Consider the following 26,379-nt stretch of genomic DNA (forward strand, 5'->3'; position numbering starts at 1 on the left):
TATCCCTGGGAAAGGAGAACACTGGATGTCCTGCCTCTGTACCTAGAAATCATCTCAGCTATCTGATCGTGTCTATAATAATAAACTAGGTAGTTTCTGAAATATTCTACTCAGTTTTTTATATAAATTTTAGGCTGGTTGAGGTGCTGTACACTGCCTATATATATTTAGTGCAGGTAGTCTACTGTGTTATGTGCCTTTTGTGCAAGGGGTGGGGGGCTAGGGGCCCACCGGGGGATTCACCTCTACCCATGTGGGCCAGTCCGAGCCTATGGGTAGCTCTTTTCATTTTCAGTTTATGTGGCAGCATTTAGATCAAGGAAGTTTATTGCCAGAATTCCTTTTCTCCTTACTACCGCTCATCACTTTATATTCTGTGGGTAGCTTCATTGGTTTTCATGACATAGCCGATCAGGTGAATCTTTCCGGAGTCTGACCAAACAATATTTGAACACCTTATTGAACACTGTTTTCATTTGAAATATTCCCTATTTACTCCATCTTCCAAAATATATAAATTATCAGACCTCAACGCCTTGGTGTAACATTCTTCAGAACATTGATACAAGTTCTTCATTGGTTTCTTATTTGTTTATTGAGCCGAGCATCGAAGGGCAAACTCAACTTCTTACAAATATTATTTCCTCATAAAAATTCCTTGCTAGTACAACCTGAGCTGCCATTTTTCTTCAAATATTTGCCATCTTGGCATTATCCCTGGGAGCTCTGAACGGCAGCAGTATTCTGGAGAACTATGAAGAAGTCCTAAGAAGACCATAGTGTTGGGTGCAACTTTCAATTTTTTATTATAGTCTCCCAAAATAACCATGGTAATATCTACAGTAGAGAGAACGAAGAGGAACCAAGTGGAAAACCTCATTGTGTCTCGGAGTGAATTTTGCAGATGAGCAGTTGTTGTTTTTTCTTAGCTGTATATAACAAGGAAATGAACCTGCCTTTATGGGCCCACAGAGGGGAAACTTTCCCTTTCTACGCTAACACTTAGCTTCTCTACCGGTTTCAATAACTATTTTTATCAACCTGTTTTAAGAAGGAAGCCCTGCGCCTGACATGTGGTTGTGGGCAGAGGGACAGGAGGAAGGCAACCAATGAAAACACATGTCCTTAAGAAAAAGGAGTGTTTGCATTGGAGCTGACTGGGAACCAGTGACAGCGGGATCCTTGGCATGGCTGAACATAAGCAGCTCAGTGTCTAGTGCACAGCTAACTTAAGGATGAAAGAAGCCGAATGTCTGTGGCCGAGGAAGTTTGGTTATTTTAGTTAAGAAAAGCAAAGTCTGGCAATGCTTATAGGAAGGAGCCCAGATGCTCTGCTCGCTGATGCCTAACTGGGATGTTAATGGGAGAACTTATCCAATGCTCCTTGTGTGCACTGTGTGACTCCTCAATCCTCAGTCTGTGTCCTGCTCAGAGCTTCTCTCTGTTACATGCATGCTGTGTATCCTTACTGCACTTCGTGTGCTGGGAATCTCTATCCTCTTTACTCACTGAACACTGGCTGTGCTGGGACCATGGCCAGCTTGTGGTGGGCCTCCTCATTGATCTACAGCACACGTTAAGCTTTGCGCACACTTCTGAGAACTTTTATTTTTTCTTCTCACAAATTATAGTCAAAAGGAAAAAGAAGGACACGAGCTTTGTTTCAGAAACAGATTTACATCAGTTATGACACTTTTCCATTACGTTCCATTTGGATCAGTTACTGGACCAACCCGTCTAAAAGTGGATCAGAAATTTACAATTTATTAGTTTTGGTTGTATTTCCCTACTCTTTTGTCTCAATGTGTGAAAAACACCTTATAACATTTAAAAGAATATGAATATTATTTCACATACATTTTTACTACCCAGGGGTTGTGAGCATCCATTACATACAAGGCCCCAGTCACCTAGTACTTCAAAAAAATAGAGGCACATGGATATCACCAGCCTGCAGTATGCAAAGCAACAGATACAGGCCGTGTTGGACTGGGGTACTTAGGGCCCACCAGTGTAACTGATTCTGGGGGCCCACCTTAGGGCTCCTGCACACTAACTTATTTATTTTCCATGTCTGTACCGTTCACTTCACTTTAATGGGGCCGAAAAAAAAATAATGACTCTGTGTGCATTCCGTGTCTGTGTGTCCGCATGGCCGTTCTGCAAAATGATAGAACGTGTCCTATTATTGTCCACATTACAGACAAGAATAGGACTGTTCTATTAGAGGCCGGCTGTTCTGTTCCGCATAATGTGGAATGCACACACCCGGTATCCATGTTTTGCGCAATTTGCAGAATGCAAAACATCTAACGGCCGTGTTCATGAGCACTTACAGTGATAACAGAAATATTAAAGATGAAGTATGATGGTAGACATTCACAGCAAAATGCACAAACATACATGTGGCAGAATTTACACATCTATGGATATGCTGCACTTAGGTCAGTCAGAAACAAGACACATGCAGCGCAGACCAATCACTCATTGGACACATGTGGCACACAGGACACTTATACATGGGTCACATGCCACTGATGCATGTGTCACCTACTGCACATACACCACTGATACATAGAACATATATAGCACACACCAATCACACATAGGAAACACGCAATGCACACACCAAGACATTTATGCCTAACACTATTAAGTGTACACACCTAAAGGGGTTGTCTCACTTCAGCAATTGGCATTTATCATGTAGAGAAAGTTAATACAAGGCACTTACTAATGTATTGTGATTGTCCATATTGACTCTTTTCCATCACATTATACACAGCACATATCTGTGGTTTTTACCACCGCGTAATCCTGCAGCGGTGGCCGTGCTTACATACTATAAGTAAAGGTGTTGGCCTATGCGCACTTCCAGCCTTTCCCTATAGTGTGTAAGCACGGCCACCACTGCTGGATTACACGGAGGTAAAAACCACAGATATGTGCTGTGTATAATATGATGGAAAGGAGACAATATGATCAATCACAATACATTAGTAAGTGCCTTGTATTAACTGCATGATAAATGCCATTTACTGAAGTGAGACAAACCCTTTAACCCCTTTAAGCATAAATGTCTGGCATGAAATTTACCAAATCTTAACCTCCTCATATTGTACATAATTGACATTATAATTAAAAGGGTTGTCCTACCATAATTACCTATTGCCTATCTACAGGATAGGTGATAAATATCAGATTGCTGGGGTCTGACTGTTGGAATATCCACTGATCATGAAAAAAGAGGACCTGAGACATTCAATTACATTACCACCAATCTATGTACACAAGGGTCTTAAGACCACGTTACTTGATCATGGAGGTCCCAGCAGTAAGACCCCCATCAATCAGACACTTATCACCTGTCGTGTCATAGCTGTTGGACCTTTTTCCCTATCCTTAAAGGTTTTCTTTGGGTGTAAAAATCTGGCCCAAAATATGTGTCAAACTAAAAAAAAAAATGCTCGCCTTTTAAAGGACCTGTGTTCACTTTTCTAGTTATCCTCTATTCACAGGATCGGGGATAACTAAGTGACCTGTGGGGGTCTGAACGCTGGAGCCCCCACTGATCCCCCTTCTTGATTGAGTGGCAGGTCGAGCATATGCCCTGCCTCTCCATCCATTCTCTATGGAGTCACTGGAGATGGCAGCACTGAGTATTTCCAGTGGTCCCAAAGAGATTAAATGGAGCAGCAGGGCATATGTGTGGCCTGCCACACCATCAAAAAGAGGAAACGGGACCCTTTCCTGGGATCAGTGGGGGTCACAGAATTGGACCCCACTGATCATATAGTTATGCCCTATGGTGTGGAGAGGATAACTTGAAAATCTGGACAACCCCTTTAAATCCTCCACCACTCCACCATCAGTATCTCTTTACATGGCAGCAGTGATGCCTATAAATACGGAATATCATAACTACCGCCATGTAAACCAAACGTGTCAATAGTGGAGAATGTGAAGCACTATGCAGACTTTTTCAGTCATAAGTCCAACCCCCTTTGCAGGTCATAACCTTTAACAAAGCCCAAGCAAAGGTGCTAGAGGAGCAACGTGAGCAAAGGGCACAAATGGAGGGTCATAACTGAAACAGAAGCATTAGGGTCACCTGAGGCAGGGTAATAGTGGGGATCCTGGAGCAGAGGTATTAGGGGTGCAACTGAAGAAGAGGCAATATTAGGGGTGGATTTAAAGTGGGGGCATTGGGGGGCATCTGGAGCTGTGGCACTAATGGGGGTGCACCTAAAGCAAAGGCATTGGGGGGGACCTAGGGCAGAGTCCCCCCCCCCCCCCCCCCCAATGCAACTCTGAACTCTGCAGAGAGCAGCACACATATACAGATCTGGGTCTACTATAAACAAATCCCCTATTTCCCCCTTACAGTCTCCTACAGCTCACTACTGTCACACACCTGAGAAATCAGCCCAGCACCGCAGAGGAGTCCTTCTCTCCAGCAACCTGAGGCCAGGAGGATGGCCAGACATGTTCTCTCCTCCTTCACTGCCAGCAGGCAGGAGGTTTAGAATATACTGCGGGGCTTCCTGTACTATGTACACCAGTAGGAGGCTGCATCACTGTGGGATACTGCCACCTAGTGGCTGGAATAATTATCTCCTGAGAAACAAGAGAAATAATTACTCCTTCATCTTATCTCCGGGCGCAGGAGACTGGGGGCCTACCGAGGAATCCCCCTCCTCCCCAGTAGGCCAGTCCGAGCCTGGATACAGGCTACCATTACTTGACTAATGAATAATTAAAATATAATTATTAAATTAAAGGAACACCCCAACAATTTTATAATTAAAGGAACACCCCAAGGAAAAAGAATGTGTTCCGTTACATCTAGTTGTCTACTACAGTGTTTCCCAACCAGTGTGCCTCCAGCTGTTGCAAAACTACAACTCCCAGCATGCCCGCACAGCCAAAGGCTGTCCAGGCATGCTGGGAGTTGTAGTTTTGCAACAGCTGGAGGCACACTGGTTGGGAAACACTGGTCTACTACAGGACTCCGGAGGAGCGATGCATGACTTCAGTCTTTTCTGTTCTTCGGAGTTTCCTTTTTCAAAGACATCCAGAATAGGTTAGTTGGCCACTTGGTAAATTGATCAATCTATGAAGTAGGTTGTATTGGCTTCTTTGTGATGTGTTATTCTCTCTCTGTTTAATGTATTTGAGGTATGATGTTGTAGCTGAGGTATATTGAGTAGCTGTATGCATTGTATTCGGGTGGGTTCTTCTGTTGGTGTGAGTACTGAAACTGACTTATTTACATGTTATTAAATTATGCTATTTATGTGTAATAACATGCATTTTTAAATGTATTTTGGTGTGCTCACATCCTTTTCCACACTTCATTCTCATTCCTGCTGTGTACTTACAAGGAGAGGAATAAGTGGCTGCCAGATCCTTCTGGGACTGTTTTTGTCCGGGGAGAACCCATGGTCAGCCATGTTCCGATCAGTCAGCTGCCACCATACACACAATTATCTGATGTGTATTACATGTTTGAGGCTGGGTTTCCACATTCATGTTTTCTGATTAGTTTTTGTAGCCAAAGCCAAGTATGGATCATACAGGGTGAATAAGTATAAGCCTCATTCACATATCCGTGTTTTGGTCAGTAATTTCCATCAGTGATTGTGAGCCAACACCAAGATTGGAGCCTCCATAGACATAAGGTATGAGGGAAAGTTCTGCACCTGTTCTGTGTTTAGAGCCGCACCTAGTTTTGGTTCAAAATCGCTGATGGAAATCACTGACCGAACACGGACGTGTGAATGAGGCATAAAGGACAGATCCTACCTCACCTCTTTTTTTTTATCCACTCCTGGTTTTGGCTCTAAAAACTGCGTAAAAAAACCTCAAAGTGGAAACCCAGACTGTGATCGTGAGTCCTTCTGGGCACAGGTATTGGTATGAGTTATTAAAACCATGGACAGGTGAATAAAATGTATTATCTTGTGACAATAACACCTGCCATAGGGTGGGTGGCTATATTACACACCAAGTGAACAGTCAGGTCTGAAGTTGACATTGGTGGATAAAGGAAAAATGGTTTGAGGAATATAATAAGGAGTTCAGAGATTTGATTTGCCCTCCAAATTCCCCAAAATCTCAATTCAATCGAGTACGATGTGCTGTCCAATCCAATGTAGACCCCAAAACATACCTGACAGGACTTAAAGGAAATGTGTCACCAAAAATGTTTCTGCCAGTTAAAACCAGATAGGGACACATCTCCTTTTTTATTTTCTGATTGTAGATTTTTACATTTTATTTTCTGAACATGATTATGGGGGAGGCCATCTTGCCTGAGCTGTTCTTTACAGCATTTAGAAAGCATTAATAAAATTGCTTTACGGCAGCCCCATGGTCCACAGACACAATGGTCAGGAGGGGACCTCATTGACTTCTATGGGAGAGTTTTCTAGGCATGCTCTGTGACCTGTGCAGAGGTCATTGTACAGGGAGGGAGTAGATAAGCTCTGACAATCGCCTATTGTGAATGGAGGATCCTGTCTTTTCTATACACAGAGGTGATATCATTACAGGCAGGAGTAGAATGAGTTAACTGCAGTAAAGTGATCTGTACAAACCAAGAAGTGGCGCCATTTATTAGACATAAAGTGGCCAGTGTGAAAACTGAAGGATTTTATGTTGAAGTATATGGAATACATGGAAAATTAAAAACAACATAAAAAACTCTTTAAAAATATGTTAAACATAAAAAGTGTTTAACCAGCAGGTCATTTTCTGATGACACATTCCCTTTAAAGGTACTGCTGCTAATGTCTTGGTGCCAGATAGCACAGGACTAGAGATGAGCAAATTTATTTATACTAATCAATTTGTCGCATCAACGAGCATTATTCACCTGAAAAGGGCTGTCCCTGCTGTGGAAGAAGATCCCCCTCTGCTTAATTGAAATCTCACCCTGACAATATCTTTCCTGTGCCACTGTTCTGAGTAGTGGTGCAAATGCAAAGACTATGCTTCCGCTACCGTAGCACCAACTGTTCATGCGCTATATATGAACAGTCACCACTCCGGAAGTAGAGGCTCTGCTTTTGAGTCGCTACTCGGAGCAGCAGCGACGAGATTTCCAGCTCTGCCAATTAAGCTGTAGGCGGCACTTCAACAGCAGGGACAGCCTCTTGCAGATGAAGAATACTTGATCATGAGATGAATTGTTTTGCTCATTTCAACACAGGACACTTTTTAAGAGTCTACGCGTAAATTGGTCCCAGCTGTTTATGGCAGCTCGTACGGTGACCTACACAATATTAGGCAGGCAGTTTTAAAGGGGTTTTGCCATCTCAGAGAATGGGGGCATATCGCTAGGATATGCCCCCATTATCTGATAGGTGTAGGTCCCATCTCTCGGACCCACATCTACAATGAGAACGGAGCGGGGAAATGAACGGAGGGCGCACTGCGCATGCCCAGCCACCCTCCATTCATTTCAATATGGTTGCCGAAAATAGCCAAGCGCTGGCTATTTCCGTCTGCCCCATAGAAATGAATGGGAGCCAGGGCCGCGTGGTGCACTTCCATTCACTTCTATGGGAGCAGCGCTTGGTGGTGGATGGACCCCAGGAAATCCAGGGTCCTCAAGCCACAGCTCTCCCTGCTCCATTCCCGTTGTAGATGCGGGTCCCAGAGGTGGGACAGGCACCTATCAGACAATGGGGGCATATCCTAGCGATATGCCCCCATTGTCTGTGATGGGAATACCCCTTTAATGTCATGGCTGATTGATTTATGGTAGTTCTGCATAATATTAGCAAATATCAGAAGAATTTGGTGAAATGTTTTGGTAAACATTATTCGGAATGGAAATTGGTTTCTTTCAGTGACTATATTAATATACTTGAGTCTACAGCAATAAGCATTGAAAACCATAATTGACAAATAAACACATCCTTACATCTGTGGACCATGGACATACTTAATTAGTTCATCTGAAATGAATGACTGCCATAGCTTCACGGGGGGAAATGAGCCGGTGTGGGTATAAATATTTTCCATAGTACATTTCTGTCCATCCCAAGGTTCTGTCTCTTTTTCCTATCTCCCTTCATAACACATAATATTGTAAATTCCTTTCGCCAGCATGCCTAAAAGCACCTTTTCACTCATTGCCAATAAGTCAGACGAAGCTATTTTTTCTTGAAAGATGAATTTAGAAGTGTCTAAAATGTTTCATTTCATGATCTTCTATTATCCCCCCCCCCCCCCCCAGTGCAAACATCTGGAAAAGGAGCTTCATCTGCTGAGAGAGAGCAAACAGATCTGTACAGATATTGTAACTGCGCAGAAGACCTGCTTTGATCCAGCTTCCAAGGTAAAAACCTCTTATATGACTGCCCAGTTTCGCTGTAATAGTTTCTGTTTTCCTTCCATATACAATTGTTTTCTTTTTTTTGTCGCCTAAAAAAGTTGTGAGGTACTGTTGTGTCAAATGCAAACATCATATTAGATTTCCATCTGTTCGATTGTCAGAAGAATGCTATATATTGTTATAGGGTGGATCGGTCATTATCCACAAATCCAGGGACCCATGTCCAGAATGAGCTTACAGCCCCTCGGGCAAGTCAGCAGTGTTCATGTAAGGGATTTTTAGATGAATAAAATAACGGTATAGATAAAATGTTCTAAAACTTTGAGATATACTTTCAATGCCCCACTATTTGTAATATATTAGTTTGCTGTCAGTAAGTGAAAGCTTTTTAGTTCATACTAAGAGGCAATAAATCCATACATACCTTCATACCTGGAGCTGTAGCCCAGTCATTGTCATTATGTCACGCTTCGGTGTGGGAGGAAAACCCACACCGAACGTAGGAGGGAAAGGGGTGAGGGGAAAAGGCCTGGAAACTAGGGACAGGAGAAGGTCCCCTCCTAGAGAAACCCTAATCAAAGTCCTGACTGACTGCAAGTATGAACTGACCCCAGAGGTAGGTGAGTTCATATACAGGAACTAAAAGTCCTAACTCACCCTGTAGGACCCTGGTACTAATGTCAGGACAAGAGACAACCTGTTCCTCTGAACAGGAGTCTCCCTCAGGCCTAAACACAAATGGCAGGGAAAAGAGCAACACAAGAAAATCCCAACAATAAACAACAGGGGAAGGAGACACTTAACTTCAAATGGCTATGGAAGCACTCCACCGAGATCCAAACACCAGCAATCCCCAACAAGACTGAAGCTATAAACCGCACAGCATGGTGGGAGAAGTCACAATAAATAGGGAAGGTTAAATGACCACATAAGCAACACCTGAGCCAAGGGGTGTGGCCATTACCACAAACAATACGGACACGAATTGATCCACAAGGAACCTGTCAGATCAAACCACGTGGTGCCAGTCTCACTGATCTCCTGGCACCTGTCACGGGAACGTCCGTGACACATTATCTCTACAAACTGAGTAACATAGTACTTTTAGCTCCTCCCCTCGTGCCAGTTATGTGCTGTAATCACAGGACTATATCAGTAAGCAAGATTGATTAGATATTCAGCACATATTAGCTATACCCTGCTACTTATTAGATCCTGCCACTGACTCCACAAAAAAAGAAGGAAAGGACTACAGTACTTCTTCCGATATTCAGTGCATATTAGCTATAACCTGCTACTCATCAGATCCCACGATTGGCATAAGCAGAGACAAAGTAAAGGAATGCAGTAATTCGCCTTCTGCCTCATACTGAAATTATTGGAGTCTACATATTTAATTCCAAATTAGAAAATTGAATGTACACACATATCCAAATATGTTTTTAACCCTTTAAAGGGGTATACTCAAGAGGATAGGCCATCAGATAGGCCATCTGACTCCCAGAACCCCTGGCAATCAGCTGTTTGAACAGACCATGGCACTTGTGCAAACTCTTTGGCCTCTTCACTAACTTATAGCGGCGGTGCAGTGTATTAACAACTACTAGGTGGGGGTGCCAGGGGAGGGATCACCGCCAAACTGATATTGATGACCTATTGTGAGGATAGATCAACAGTATCAGAATGCTGTACATGTATGGCATCGGAGGCTGGTAGTAACCACAGAGCACCTAACGTCCCCCAGTTTTTAAAAAATCTAAAAGAAAATTATTATAAAATCTCCCCCAAATAATCTTATCCATTTATCAAGTACTTTATTATTGGAGAAAAATTGAAAAAGACATGGTTGGTATTGCCATGTCTGTAACAAAAACAAAACAGTGGAAGGATTGCTGCAGTTTGATCACTTTGCCTTCAAGAATTGTCATAAAAAGTAATTAGAAAGCCACATATACATTAAATGGTAACAGCGAAAATCATGTGATCGCAGAATATGGTGACACAAAGGATTGCTTCCTTTGTTTTCTTTAAAAAAAAAATATTTGTTGTACAAAAGTAGTAAACTATATAAAAAACATATATTTGGTATCTCCATAATCATACCGACTCACTGAATAAATGTATCATGGTGAAAGCAGTACAAACAAATCAACCCCCCACACACAAAAAAATATGTTTTTCAATACCCTTATGTGGCCCAATATATTTCAATTAAAAATGTAAATTTACAGTCACTAAAAATGTTATAGCTCATGGAAAGAAAAGTATCAGGTTTGGCAAGCAATAAAGCAAATGTCCTTTTCCTTAATAAATAAATTATCAACAGTACCTGTTACTCAGGCCAGTACGGGATACAGTCATGGTGAGGCACGCTCCACTCCAATGTCACTCAGCAGTTACAGCTAAAACATGCAGCCCACACTGATGTCAGCTCCACATCTCTAGCATTCAATAGTGCAATGAAGCCTTAAAGGGGTCGTCTCACTTCAGCAAATGGCATTTATCATGTAGAGGAAGTTATTACAAGCCACTTACTAATGTTTTGTGATTGTCCATATTACTTCCATTGCTGGCTGGAATAATTTCTCCATCACTTTATACACTGCTTGTTTCCATGGTTACGACCACCATGCAATCCATCAGTGGCGGTCGTGCTTGCACACTACAGGAAAAAGCGCCAGCCTAAATAGTCTAGTGCTTTTTCCTTTAGTGTTCAAGCATGACCACCGCTGATGGATTTCAGGGTGGTCATAACCATGGAAACAAGACGTGTATAATGTGCTGGAAAAATGAGTCTAGCCAGCAAAGGAAGCAGTATGGATAATGACAATATATTAGTAAGTGTCTTGCATTAACTTTCTCTACATAATAAATGCTTTTTGCTGAAGTGAGACAACCCCTTGATAGGGGTTTTCTGGGATTTTTAAAACTGATGACCCACCACATGGGCAATAGACACAATGGTTAGGAGAGGATCTCATTGTCTTCTATGGGAGAGTTTTGTAGGCATGCTCTGTGACCTGTGCAGGGGTCATTGTACAAGGAAAGAATAGATAAGCTGTGACAATCACCTATTGTGAATGGTGGATCCTGTGTTATCTATACACAGAGGTGACATCTTTACAGGCTGGATTAGAATGATAAGCAGGTAACTACAGTAAAGTGATGTACAGTCCAAGAAGTGCTGCATATTATTAGGCCTAGTGGCCAATGTGAAAAATACAGGATTTTATGGTTTTTGTTTAAATATAGGTATTGACAGAGAAAAAAAAACACAGAAAATTATTTTAAGCATAAAAACAGGATTTAAATAATAGGACATTTTCTGATTCCACATCCCCTTTAAAGGCCCCTTTACGTGGGCTGAGTCAACAGGCAATTAGCAGGAACTAACCATTTGTTCCCTATAATTGCCTTCTTCTCGTAGGTAGTGAGTGCTACATTTACATGCAACAATCATCCCCTCTGAATGGGATGAGTGAGAGCTGCTGCGCTCGCTAGTCCCCATAGAGGATCATTGTTTCTGGGTAGCATATCACAGTTTATAGTGTATGATCAGCTGCCCAGAAACAATGGCATAGGTGTCTGCATCAGAGGTGCCTTCGAAATGAATGAGCTTTTTTCGTCACTTATACACAGGACAATTATCGGGAATGAGCATTCCTAGGAACAGTCCTTCCTGATAATCGGCCCAGGTAACTTAACCATTAGGTCCAAAATATGCCAGTCAATATGAGGTTAAGTAGTTCATTGGAGGTAAACTTTAACCCATTCCCGACATGTGACGTACTATTACGTCTTGGAAGTCAGTGACTTCCCGCATTTTGACGTAATAGTACATTCTGGTGATCGGGCGGGCACTGAAGTGGTGCACGCCAGATCACTGCAGGGGTCCGGCAGTCACTGATAGCCAGGCCCCTGCTGTATCCGCCGGCATCACATCGACGTCGGCGGATTAACCCCTTCTATGGCGCAGTCAGCGCTGACCGCGACATAGAAGGTGTTTGCTGCGGGTGAGGGAGCCCATCGAGTCCCCGCCCTGCTGTGGCGGGGACCCGATGGGTGACAAGTCAGCCCAATGCCGTGCAGAGGCTGCCCAATGCCTTGCACGGCATCGGGACCTGCCTTCTACTGGTGCCGAGGAGATCCAGCCTCAGGCTTCGTCTCCTAGGCAACCTGTTAGTGTACTACTCACTGTAGTACACGAACAGGAAATGCATTACAATACAGATGTATTGTAATGCATTGCAGAGGGAATCAGACCCCCAAAAGTTAAAGTCCCAGACTGGGGCAGAAATAAAGTTTAAAAAAAGTGTTTTTAATTAAAGAAAATAAAGTTTCAAGTAAAAAAAATATTAAAACGCCCCTTTCCCCAGATTTCATAATAAAAAATTGAAAAAAAAAGGAAAAACACACTTATTAGGTATCGCCGCCTCCGTAACGACCCGCTCTATAAATATATAACAAGATGATCCCCGTCTGATAAACACTATAAAAAAATAAAATGAAAACTATGTAAAAAAAAGCCATTTTTGTCACCTTACATCACAAAAAGTGCAACACCAAGCGATCAAACATGTCAAACAAAATGGTTCCAATAAAGCCATCACATCATCCTGCAAAAAATGAGACCCTACATAAGAAAATTGCTCAAAAAATAAAAAAAAACTATAGCTCTCAGAACATGGAGACACTAAAACATCATTTTTTTCTTTCAAATATGCTATTATTGTGTTAAAGTGAAATAAATAAAATAAAAAAGTATACATATTATGTATCTCCGTGTCCGTAACAACCAGCTCTATAAAAATGTCACATGACCTAACCCCTCAGGTGAACACTGTAAAAAATGAAAACTGTGTCAAAAAAAGCCATTTTTGTCACCTTACATCACAAAAAGTGCAACACCAAGCGATCAAAAAGGCGTATGTCCCCCAAAATGGTACCAATACAACCGTCACCTTATCCCACAAAAATAGAGACCCTACCTAAGACAGTCGGTCAAAAAATAAAAAGCTCTGGCTCTCAGACTAAGGAGACACTAAAACATCATTTTTTGGTTTCAAAAATGCTATTATTGTGTAAAACTTAAATAAATAAGAAAAAATATACATATTAGGTATTGCCACGTCCGTAACGATCTGGTCTATAAAAAATATCACATGATCTAGCCCCTCAGGTGAACGCTGTAAAAAAAAAAAAAAACTGTGTCAAAATTAACAATGTTTTGGTCACCTTGCCCCATAAAGTGTAATAATGAATGATCAAAAAATCATATGTACCCAAAAATGGTACCAATAAAACTGGCACCTTTTCCCCTAGTTTCCAAAATGGGGTCACTTTTTGGGAGTTTCTACTGTATGGGTGTATCGGGGGGGGGGGGGGGGGTTAAATGGGACATGGCATCTAAAAACCAGTCCAGCAAAATCTGCCTTCCAAACCATATGGCGTTCCTTTTCTTCTGCACCCTGCCGTGTGCCCTTAAATCAGTTTACGACCACATGTGGGGTGTTTCTGTAAACCGCAGAATCAGGGTAATAATATTGAGTTTTGCTTGGCTGTTAACCATTGGTGTGTTAAAGATTTTTTTTTATTAAAATGGAAAATCTGCTAAAAAAGTGAAATTTTAAAATTTATCTCCATTTTCCTTTAATTCTTATGGAACACCTAAAGGGTTAACAAAGTTTGTAAAATCAATTTTGAGTAACTTGAGGGTGTAGTTTCTAAAATGGGGTCATTTATGGGGGGTTTCTACTATGTAAGCCTCACAAAGTGACTTCAGACCTGAAATGGTCCTTAAAAAGTGGGTTTTGGAAATTTTCTTAAAAATTTTAAGAATTGCTTCTAAGCCTTCTAACGTCCTAAAAAATAAAATTACATTTACAAAATGATGCCAACATAAAGTAGACATATGGGGAATGTTAAGTAATAAATATTTTATGAGGTATCACTTTCTGTTTTAAAAGCAAAGAAATAGAAATTTAGAAAATTGCAAATTTTTCAAAGTTTTTGGTAAATTTGGGATTTTTTCATAAATAAAGTTGAAATATATTGACTCAAATATATGACTATCATGAAGTAGAATGTGTCACGAGAAAACCGTTTCAGAATGGCTTGGATAAATAAAAGTGTTCCAAAGCTATTACCACATAAAGTGACACATGTCAGATTTGCAATAAATGACCTAGGCAGAAGGGTGAAAACTGGCCCCTGGGTTAAGGAGTTCAAATCATGGTATGACAATATAGTCATGGCTTTTTTTTTAGCTTTATATCTTATGTTGCTCATCATCACCAGCTATTACATTTCCACATCTGTCAAATGGGGCAGCGCTGCAAATATGTCCCTGTGGTGGCAGCACGACAATGGAAATTTAAAGGGAACCTGTCACCTGGATTTTGTGTATAGAGCTGAGGACATGGGTTGCTAGATGGCCGTTAGCACATCCGCAATATCCAGTCCCCATAGCTCTGTGTGCTTTTATTGTGTAAAAAAAACGACTTGATACATATGCAAATTAACCTGAGATGAGTCCTGTCCCTGACTCATCTCACGTACAGGACTCATCTCAGGTTAATTTGCATATGTATCCAATCGTTTTTTTTACACAATAAAAGCACACAGAGCTATGGGGACTGGGTATTGCGGATGTGCTAGCGGTCATCTAGCAACCCATGGCCTCAGCTCTATACACAAAATTCCGGTGACAGGTTCCCTTTAACATTTACTACGACCATTAATGTTACAATTTTTGCATCAATTTTATTTATTTTTTTACCAGTGTTTTTCTCAGTACTGCATATGAGGGTGTACACTTCAAACCATTGGCTATATTGTTGGAGTTAAAGGGATTCTGTCATCAGATTTAACCCCTCTAACCTAAGCATATGCTCATGTCCAGACTAATAAAAAGAATCCTAAGCTGGCCTTATTAAACCTCACTGTGGCTCTATTTGCCCAAAAAACTGGTTTTTATAACCTGTCAATCACTTACTTAAGGTGCCCAAGGGGAGGTCCGTAAATACAGGGTGCCCGGCCGCACCCCTCGCCGTCCGGTGCCCAGCGCCACCTTCCCTGTCTTCAGCGACACCTTCCCTGTCTTCAGCGCCGCCTTCTACAGCTCGGCACCGCCTCCGCAATCCTCCCCGTCCCCGGGTTGAGCGAAGTGCGCATCAGGCCGGTGCATGCGCACTTCACTCAACGAAGCCGCTGCCAGGAGTGTGCATGGGTGCATCAGGCTGAACCTAGTGCGCAGGCGTGGGATCTGGCAGAGGGACGGGGAGGATTGCGGAGGCGGCGCTGAGCTGTAGAAGGCGGCGCTGGGCACTGGACGGCGAGGGGTGCGGCTGGGCACCCTGTATTAACGGATCTCCTCTTGGGTACCTTAAGTGAGTGATTGACAGGCCATAAAAACCTGTTTTTTGGGCAAATAGAGCCACAGTGAGGTTTAATAAGGCCAGCTTAGGATTCTTTTTATTAGTCTGGACATGAGCATATGCTTAGGTTAGAGGGGTTAAATCTGATGACAGAATCCCTTTAAGACTACGGTGTTTGCCTTGCAGATAGTCACAATCAAAGAAATCTCAGGCTGGGAAATTGAATTAATTTTTGGGAAAACTGAGCGAGAGAAACAAATAGGTCATCTATTTTTGAGCCTGAGACCTCACAGTTTCCCAACTGGTTCCAGCTCCCACACCTTGTATCCGTGTGTGGTTTTGCCACGTTAATAAACTTAAAAGTAGTTCAGTTATAAAGTAATGTTTTCTTTTTTTAGTTTTTATTATTTCTCCTTCAGATTTGTATTTTAATAACTTGCTACAAAAGCGAGTTGTAAAGTATTGCCTGGTTTCAGCTGGATAACTGCCTGAGAAGAACACCTAAAATGAATAATTTATGTTCTTGTTTAAATATAATGACTACCCGACAATAAGACAATTCAGGCTAGGTGTAATGAGGTAGTGGACTCTACATATATATCCAGCCACTATTCCCATTAACACCACTGAACAAACAAAACTGTGTGTGGTGGCGGGGGATATATTGTTTCCTCCACAGTTGCACCACACACCCACAGATACTCTGTATTTACTTGGTATGTATCTGTTAGCTCACAGGTCATACAGGGCTGATTCCAGAGTTTTCTGACAGGGGGCGATTGGTTTAGTGTGCGATTGTAGCCACCAATCAACCTCAGTGTCATAGTCCAGCCCCTATGATCTGTTATTGTGCATCATCCCTGCCTAATGTAGCGTCCACTTGACGCGTTTCTATGCTGCCCTATTTGGGCAGCCTTTCATCAGGAGCAGAGTATGGTGGCATCCAGCTCCAGGTTGCCCATATATTTGGCGTTTCCTGTGAGCTGGAAAGGACAGGGAGCAGCGCTGCACGCTGGAGACGCCACACGTGCAGCGCGAAGTTGCACAGCCTACTGCGCTGGGATGATGCACAGTAACAGATCATAGGGGCTGGACTATGACACTGATGTTGATTGGTGGCTACAATCGCACACTAAACCAATTACCCCCTGTCAGAAAACTCTGGAAATATGTGGCCACAGGATGAGAAAGGCGCTCATAGGGTAAATAAGTAAAGATGAATCAGCATCCTTCAAATTAAGGTGAATATGTGATGCCCAAATTGGGTTCAACCGTGATGAAGGTCCGCTGGATGAACTAGGTATCAAGTTAGAGCTGCCGTGTCCAAAAGAACCTAGGGCGAGGGCCAAGTCGCCACTTGGTTGATTTCTAGAAATAATGACGGTACCCGTCATGACTTTTGTGGTCTGGCGAGCTGGTGGACGTGAGGCGCAAATCACAACCGGATTTGAAAAGTACAGGTTTATTGAGAGAAAACTCTGGAATCAGCCCTGTATGACCTGTGAGCTAACAGATACATACCAAGTAAATACAGAGTATCTGTGGGTGTGTGGTGCAACTGTGGAGGAAACAATATATCCCCCGGCACCACACACAGTTTTCTTTGTTCAGTGGTGTTAATGGGAATAGTGGCTGGATATATATATGAAGAGTCCACTACCTCATTACACCTAGCCTGAATTGTCTTGTTGGCGGATAACCATTATATTTTAACAATAACATAATAAATTATTCATTTTAAGCGTTCTTCTCAGGCAGTTATCAATCTTTTCAGTAGTATAAGTACGCAAACCAATCTCTATTTCAGTTAACCGATTATTTCCCAGTTTTATTTGTATTGCACATTTTTACCATAACTTTTTCAGAATCTGTCATGGAGGTAATGCTTATTAGGGTACATAATGAGCAGTTTTTTGCTTCCTTCTGAATCAATGGAAACCCTAAAAGGAGGAGCTTTAATTTAAAGCTCCTAAGTTGCATACGGGCACCACGTCTTCATTCCTACCATATGGTAGAAGTTTCTACCCCAAGTACTCAAAGGGTTATGACTATAGGGGTAACATGAACAACAATGAGAGACTTGGAGAGATGGTGAGATCAGGAATGTGTTTGTGTATATTTTTGTGGACCCTGTACAAAGGAGACCTCTCCAATACTTAAAAATGGCCAACTCTGGCTGCTTTTATTCTGTAACTTTTAGCTCACAGTTGTCGTAAAGAAGATGCTTTAAACGGTTGATTTAAAGAGGGCTTAAAATGAGAATGTAATAATTGTCATAGATAGAGAAATAGAAAGCGCATCAGTCACTATTGCAGCTCCTCAGCAACCGGACATACGAAAAATGTCCTTGTTATTGATTGAACAAGTTGAAAAAATGATATTGCAGGGGTTATCCAGCAATGTTTTATTACATGTACCCCCCCTTGTAATAACTTTTACATTGGCACATATAAAAAATTGCTTACCGGGCAAAGCTGTGCTCCCGGTTCAATTTTACCAGTACAGAATCACGTGCCGTGTATTGAGGCCATGATCCTAGCCCAGTTACAACACACAGCACATGCGTGAGAATGAATCCCTCTTCAGCATTGGATTCATTCTCCTTCATGTGCTGAGCGTTGTATCCAGGCAAGGATCACGTCCTCAATACACGGCATGTGGTCCCAGAAGTGGCCACTGCATAAAATTGGATCGGGAGCACATGTATAAGGATGTGGAATGGACAAAATATGCTCCATAACCCCTTTAAGTTTAAATTCGGTCTATTATTTGATGAATCAATCAAACTGAATCCTAAACACTGGCAGTCCAGTCATGTGATTATAGACTACCAAGATGATAAACTATAAATTACTTCATACAATCTCTACAGTTCAGTTTTAGGAATGGTCATGGCCTAATGTTTGGCCTAAAACAATGATCAGGTTGACATTCTTGTCTTGTCGAGAGGAGACAGCTCCTACAATGATTAGAAGGGCACAATATGAGATACTGTATGTAGACTTTCCTACAGGTGCCCCCTATCCATTTACTCCTTATGCAGTAACTAAAGAGCCAAATTCTACACTGGTGCTTGTCGAAATGTGGTGGATACTCAATGACTTCAGTTGGTGCCCTCATATATGTTTACAGTGTGGCCTCTCAGCAGTGAACATCACATCTGTAATGACGTGAAGTTTCCCCAACTGGACCACCTCTGTAAGAGTCTAGAATGTCCATCTGCACATAGCCCTCAATTCAGGGCTGTGATAGTATTGTCATGCCAATGTAGGGTCTTTTTGATTGCATCGGTTTAGTCTGTAGACAAATTTGTAATTGTCCTGGTGTCAATCTTAGAATTTGCCTTTCGCCAGTCTACTTTTTTTTTACATGGAATAATGTAGCCAATGTTTTACTGGGAGAACTGTTGTGGCTTTATAATCCCCTACTGGTACCATCTCATTAGCCGAAATATTAACAATCAATTAAAGTAAAACCACCAGACACCACTTTAAATGTTTCATAATTCAGTATATTTGTGCATGTGGCCATAGTGTCCAACGCAAATACTAAAAATGTGCACCACACATACAAATACTAATTTTTATTATACATTAATATTTCTCCTAAAATATGGGGTGACAGGAGGGAAAGCTACAGAATGAGCCAAACACCGAGAAGAGCTGGCAGAGACAGTGCGGGTTGGGGAATTTATTAGTGAGAGGTACTAGTGTTTGGCATGAGAAAGAGCAGTGTTGAGACAGGAGGAATTTACAGGAAACTTAGTGTTAGTGTGCCACTTCCTGCATGGAAATTGAGACGAGGAAGCGTAAAGCAAAAGAAAGCATGTTTGTGAGTTTAAGCGTGGTAGGAGGTTAGAAGTGTTAGTACTGTACAATCACCAGGGTGGAAGGGTCTACATATGGGATGAGAGAACCAATTTGTAGGAATTAAGAAGAGTCAAGGTGGGTAAATTGTACCTACAATTTTCACAAAAAGTCAACAAATATTCGAGAGTGCCCATCAAATTGGAGGTAATTTACATAAAATATTTGGGAATTGCACAATCCTGATTTTCTGATAAACAGTTATTGATAGAATCACCAAAATATCCATCAGGATATTCCCATGAAATCTCTACACCATGTTATAGACCACAGTCGTACAGCATGCCAACTGGTAGGCAATAGCAAATTTAACTTCTTCCAGCTGTGTATTTTTAAATAAACCATTTATAAGGGAATCCATTTTTTGTACAGTCTTCCCGAATTTCTGCTTTTCCTTTTCGTTCTGCTTACAACTCAAACTTTAAAAAAAAAATTCAACCAAAAGTTGGTTATTTGATTTCTGTTGTTGTCCAGCCATGAGAAATTATTTTAAAACATCTTTGAATATTATAAAATGCCAAAAGAATTAGCACCTTATCGTTATGGTCTCTGCTTCCTGCTCCCTCTCCAGACGGTCATGTGACCACTCAGCCAATCATTGGCCACCGGGGTGACCAGCTACAGTCTGTGACCTTACTGGAGTGATGCTCAAAATTGTGCATTTGTATTTCCAGCTAAAAAATCTCTAAATTCAATTTCTTATTTAAGGGTCAACAGAAGCACCGTCTCTACAGGGTAATACTGCTATGATAGCCTTTTCATCCTTTATACTTTTCTGTTTCAAATTGCAATTCTAATGAATAAAAAAGCATCTTCTCCATTCTACTTCTAGTATTTATTTGATGCATTTTAGCTTCTGACCGCAAATCAAGAAAAAGTCCAGACCTTTTCTAACACAACGTCTGAAGCACATAGTGTGAAAAGATCTTGCTGATCAGCCAGATTTTCTTGAAGGGGCATTTTTTTGTACCGCCCCCTGCTGTTTCTTCTCTGGCCAAAATTCTGGTCCACTTTCTCCTGCATTGACTGGTGGACCAACATGCTCAGTAGCTTCCCTACTCTCTTCCCCTGGCCTCAGTGCCGACATAGTGATCTCATAGTGATGCAGTGCATCATTCGGTCCTACTTCTATATTCATAGGAATATGTAGCGATAGCTATCTCTAGACAGTGGAGAAGGAAATTGGGGATGGGGAAGCAATGCATTCCTTAGTGCTATTTGCAAGTGGAATTACTGGGTCTGTGTGTTATGGACTACTTTCTATGGCGGTAATGACAAGGGAAGGGCTGCTGCCCACCTACAGAAAGTAAAAATCCAAGAGCTACAGAGAGGTGAGTAAAGAAGCTAAAAAGGATGAACGCGGCTTTTTTTTTTTTTTTGCATTGCACTCTCACTGTGTGTATATTTTATTTTTTGAATAACCCTTTTAATTATGTATAGATTTATTGTCCATTTAAAAATCATAATTGGCACAAACATAAGATACAGGTGAAACTTGAAAAATTTGAATATCCCACAAAGTTAATTTATTTCAGTAATCCCACTTAAAAGGTGAAACTAACATATGAGATAGACTCATTACATGCAACGCAAGATATTTCAAGCCTTTATTTGTTATAATTTGGATGATTATGGCTTACCGCTTATGAAACCCCAAAGTCACAATTTTGAGGTCCCCTTTGCTCAGGGGGTACGGATTAATTAGCTGACTAGAGTGCAACACTTTGAGCCTAGAATATTGAACCTGTTCCCAAAATTCTAATTTTAAGCTGCATTAATGCAATTCCTTTTAATTTGCATTACTGAAATAAATGGACTTTTGCACAATATTCTAATTTTCCGAGTTTCACCTTTATAATGGCACCTGTGGTGACTGTTGTGTGAGACTGGTAGTGCGTCTAAAAACTTGGAAAAGTACATACATGTAGTTTTTCCAGTTCCAGTTACTTGAATTGTGAGAAGAAACTTTCTAACCCTTTAGTTGAAAACAAAGGGAGATGACTGAGTATGAACATAGCATGTACTTCACTCTGTTGTTTTTGTGTAATGAAACTGAATTCCCACCATTTTTGGTAGGAAATGGAGATACGGCCCCATACACAACTTGTTTTTTTTTTTTTACCTTTTTCTAAGATTAGAAAAAAAGGTACCGTACTTTACAAGCAGGCATTTTATTAGTAAACCTGTATCTCCAGAAATATTAATAAACACATACTATATGCAATCACTGTATTTGTTCGACAAATATTCCCATACTACGTTCTATGGATATGATGTGCTGGTAGTTTAAGTAAATGATGGAAAACACCCTTCAGGATGATCAAACAGATGTCCTTGCCAAGTATGCAAAAACAAAAAGATCACCTATGCAAATAGTAATTTGGCAGTGTAGTCCTGACCACCCACTTCAAGAGTAAGTTTAATTTTTGGGCTCTACATGAATAATCAAATTGTTTTATGAAAAATTTGAGGTTGCTGAGTAGTTCAAATGAGGGTAATTTAAAGGGGTTGTCCAGGTTCAGAGCTGAACCCAGATGTAACCTCTTCTACCTACTCATTTACTGTGTATGAGTGGAGCATTGGAGCCTTTCCTTGCTACGATGCTTCCCCTTGCCTTGTGCTGCATCACGCAGGGCAAGGTCTGTTTTTTTTTACTGCCGGTGACGTACTGGGCTTCACATCACTATGCTAGGCGGAGACTTCCACCTTGCAGTGAGCCCAGTGGCGTCACTGGCACAAATAAGCGGTCTATAGCGCCTCCCTGGCCTGGTTTCTCAGCATCGATGACACCATTAATTCTGACCAAAGCCCCAACTCCTTTCGCTGAAAACTTAGGGCAGCAGATGAAAGACACCCCATGATACATCCCTTTGAAATCAGAAGATGTCTATCAGTGCCATCAGCTCAGAATTGGCAGAAACAAAGGGGACCCAGATACCGCCATCTAATTGGCTCCAAATTAATTCTGCAGAAGAACAACGATCCCAAAGATAAGCCAATGTCATTAAAAACTATCTTCAGCATAAAAAAGAACAAGGGGTCCTGGAAGTGCTGAGATGGTCCCCACTAGAGATGAGCGAAGCATTGCAAAATTCGATTCGGCTACTTTGCCGAATTTTACAAAAAAATTTGCTTAGTTGTGATATGATTTCTTTGTAAGTAGTGGGTGCAATGACAGGGAGTGACAATTGCGCCGCTCCCCGTCATTGTACCCCTCAGATGCCGCATTCATAGCTGATCACGGCATCTGATAGAGTGTAAAATAAAAAAATGAAATCATACTTACGTCATCATTTGCTCACGCTGGGCCAGCCGCCATCTTGATTGAAGATGTAAAGCGAAATCTCACGCGGCCTGTGATGACGTCATGCGAGATCTTCAATCAAGATGGAGGCAGCTGTCCTGTCGCGAGCAAATGGATGAGATAAGTATGATTTTTTTTTTTTACACTATTTCAGGGAAAATGGATTCGCTACCACAAAGCACAAGGAAATTTGGCTTTGCGGCGAATCGAATTTTCCCTGACTTCGATTCGCTCAACACTAGTCCAGAGCCGGGATCTCAAAACCATTGAGTCTGTCTGGGATTACATGAAGAGACAGAAGAATCTGAGCAATTCTATATCCACAGAAGATCTGTGGTTAGTTCTCCCAGATATTTGGAGCAACCTCCCTGCCGAGTTCCTTCAAATACTATGTGTGCATGTACCTAGAAGAACTGGTGCTGTTCTGAAGCCAAAGGGTGGTCACAGTGAATACTGATTTGATTTAGATTTATTTTTACTTTATTCACTTTGTATTTGTTATTTGATAAAATAATCTAATAACACTTCAATTTTTAAAAGCTTTCTTACTTTGCAGCATTGTTCCCCATCGGCATAAAACTTTTGCACAGTACTGTCTATATATACAATATATATATGAAATAAAAAATAGATGAGCAGCACACAATTCCAGTAGGTGCCATTCCTTGAAAAGGACCGCGGACTTGATCCTAATTAGATATGTGTAGAAAAAGAATCCAAGGCAGGACACAAGTATCCGTAAAAAGCAGAAGGGTATTTTATTCACCCATGTGTGAACAGCAACGTTTCAGCTCTCTCTATGGAGCCTTTGTCAAGCCAACTAATAATCTAATAACACTTACATTTTTAAAAGTATTCTTACTTTGCAGCATTGTTCCCCATCGGCATAAAACTTTTGCACAGTACTGTCTATATATACAATATATATAGATATATAGGTTTGCGCAGTCATTAAACCGGAATATGGATGCGTAAGGCCATCTGTTACTCATTCATCTCGCCTGCAATAACTGTGGCCAGCTCCTGTTACCCAGCATCCCCTGTGTTTACTCATCAATATTTGCTTTCTGCGTTGCCTGTTTTACGGACCTGGGTTTTGTTGTAGATGCGAATTGCTGGTTTAAGTGTTTGGAACCACATCAGCTCCATAAAGCAACGGCTGTCAGCTCTGTTTACAGCCTGCAGGCAGCGGAGAGTGTGCGAGGCTTTCACAGAAGGACCTTCTCAGTGAGAATCAGGAACAGTTCTTGCCGTTTTCTCACAGTTTCAGGTTCATCTCACCTGTCATTGGGCTCTTTTGGTCAATGGGAGCTCATAAATCACTAGGCTGGATTCTTTTCTTGTCATAAGAGCTACAAATATTTGTCATTTTACATCCCAATCACCAGAATTCAAAATGGTTTTGTTTCTTCTCTTTCATTTTCCATTAAATGGCTTATATGGATAGAAACAAATCATGTGAAGCTTAACCCAAAAACTGAAAAGCCTTTAAATGTGGCTCCTATATTTTCCTGCTAGTTACAACCAGATAGTGACACACATGCTTTTTTCTAATCTGTTTCTTTTGTATTATTGTAGATTTTTTATTTCCTGAACATGATTATGGGGGCGACCATCTTGATTGAGCTGTTTCCCTTTAAGAACCAGACCCATTTTCGTTTTTGCTTCATCATTTTTACCTCCCAATATTCCAAGAGCGATTTTTATTTTATTTTTTTATTTTCACATAGCCATGTGAGGGCTTAGGCCTCTTTCACACGGGTGAGATTTCCGCACAGGCGCAATGTGTGAGGTGAACGCGTTGCACCCGCACTGAATCCGGACCTATTCACTTCTATGCGGCTGTGCACATGAGCGATGATTTTCACGCATCACTTGTGCGTTGCGTGAAAATCGCAGCATGCTCTATTTTGTGCGTTTTTCACGCAACTCAGGCCCCGTAGAAGTGAATGGGGCTGCGTGAAAATCGCAACCATCCGCAAGCAAGTGCGGATGCGGTGCAATTTTCACGCATGGTTGCTAGGAGACGATCGGGATGGGGACCCGATCATTATTATTTTCCCTTATAACATGGTTATAAGGGAAAATAATAGTATTCTTAATACAGAATGCTAAGTAAGATAGTGATAGAGGGGTTAAAAAAATAAATAACATTTAACTCACCTTAATCCACTTTTTTGCGCAGCCCAGCTTCTTCTTTGATGATCTGTGAGGAAAAGGAACTTTGGTGACGTCACTGCGCTCATCACATGGTCCGTCACATGATCCATCACCCTGGTGATGGATCATGTGATGAGCGCCGTGACATCACCACAGGACCCTTTCCATGGTGATGGATCATGTGACGGACCATGTGATGAGCACAGTGACGTCACCACAGGTCCTTTTCCTCACAGATCATCAAAGAAGAAGACAGAAGAGAAGCCGGGCTGCGCGAACAAGTGGATTAAGGTGAGTTAAAAAAATAATTACCCCCTCCATCACTATTTTACTTAGCATTCTGTATTAAGAATGCTATTATTATCCCTTATAACCTTATTATAAGGGAAAATAATAAAATCTACACAACACCTAACCCAAACCTGAAATTCTGTGAAGAAGTTCGGGTTTGGGTACTAAACATGTAGATTTTTCTCACGCACGTGCAAAACGCATTAAAATGTTTTGCACTCGCGCATTTTCCCGCGACGCACCCGCATCTTATCCGGCCCAAATCCATGACGCCCGTGTAAAAGAGGCCTTATTGTTTGCAGGACAAGTTGTAGTTTTTAATGGCACCATTGAAATTACCATGTCTTGTCTTGGAAAGTGGGAAAAAATTCTTTGTGGGACAAAACTGAAAGAAAAAATTGTATTGTTTTTTTTTTTTTTTTTTTTAATTCAAACCTTTGAAAAGATCAATATTTTCTTTGCATCGCTATTTTCAGACATCTGTAATATTTTTAATTTCCGTCCACAGTGTTGTATGAGAGTTTTTTTTTACAGGTCAAACTGTAGTTTTTATTAGTACTATTTTTGCTGTATGTATGGCTTTTTGATCACCATCATTTAGTTTTTTTGAGCTTTTGTTTCCCATGCAGGAAATGTATTTTTATATTTTAATAGCTTAGGCATTTTAGGACTCAGTGATATCATCTGTTACGTTTATTTTATTTATTGCTTACTTATCTCTATATGTAAACTTAGGAAAGGGGGTTATTTCTTTTTATTTTTTACAGTTTTACACTATAATCTTTAGTCCCTTAGTGGAACCTGCGATCTTCTGAACACTTACCCCACAGACTGCAATAGTATATTGTTGTTATCTTTGACATTCTGAGGCACTGCCTCCCTTATGTCTTTACAGGCAGTTAATCATGACAGGCCTGGAAACCTTCAGAAGGCTCCCAGCTGTCATAGGTGATATCTTGCGGATAGTGAACCCATTCAAGTCAGTGGCTCCGCACCGCAATACAGAGTGCACACGGCCGGTGCCCGTGCATTGTGGAC

The 26,379-nt window shown here is 41.3% G+C and overlaps 1 protein-coding gene across 1 annotated transcript in view; it reads left to right on the top strand.

The window, feature by feature from the left end:
- Window positions 1-26,379, top strand: part of MIPOL1 (mirror-image polydactyly 1) — a 217,104-nt gene that overhangs the window by 92,628 nt on the left and 98,097 nt on the right. Inside the window, exon 6 of the mRNA XM_044271260.1 lies at window positions 8,246-8,347. Coding sequence (XP_044127195.1) covers window positions 8,246-8,347 — 102 coding nt within the window. The remainder of the gene's footprint in view (window positions 1-8,245; window positions 8,348-26,379) is intronic.

The sequence above is a fragment of the Bufo gargarizans genome, chromosome 11 (assembly GCF_014858855.1).
Source record: "Bufo gargarizans isolate SCDJY-AF-19 chromosome 11, ASM1485885v1, whole genome shotgun sequence".
Taxonomy (NCBI): domain Eukaryota; kingdom Metazoa; phylum Chordata; class Amphibia; order Anura; family Bufonidae; genus Bufo; species Bufo gargarizans.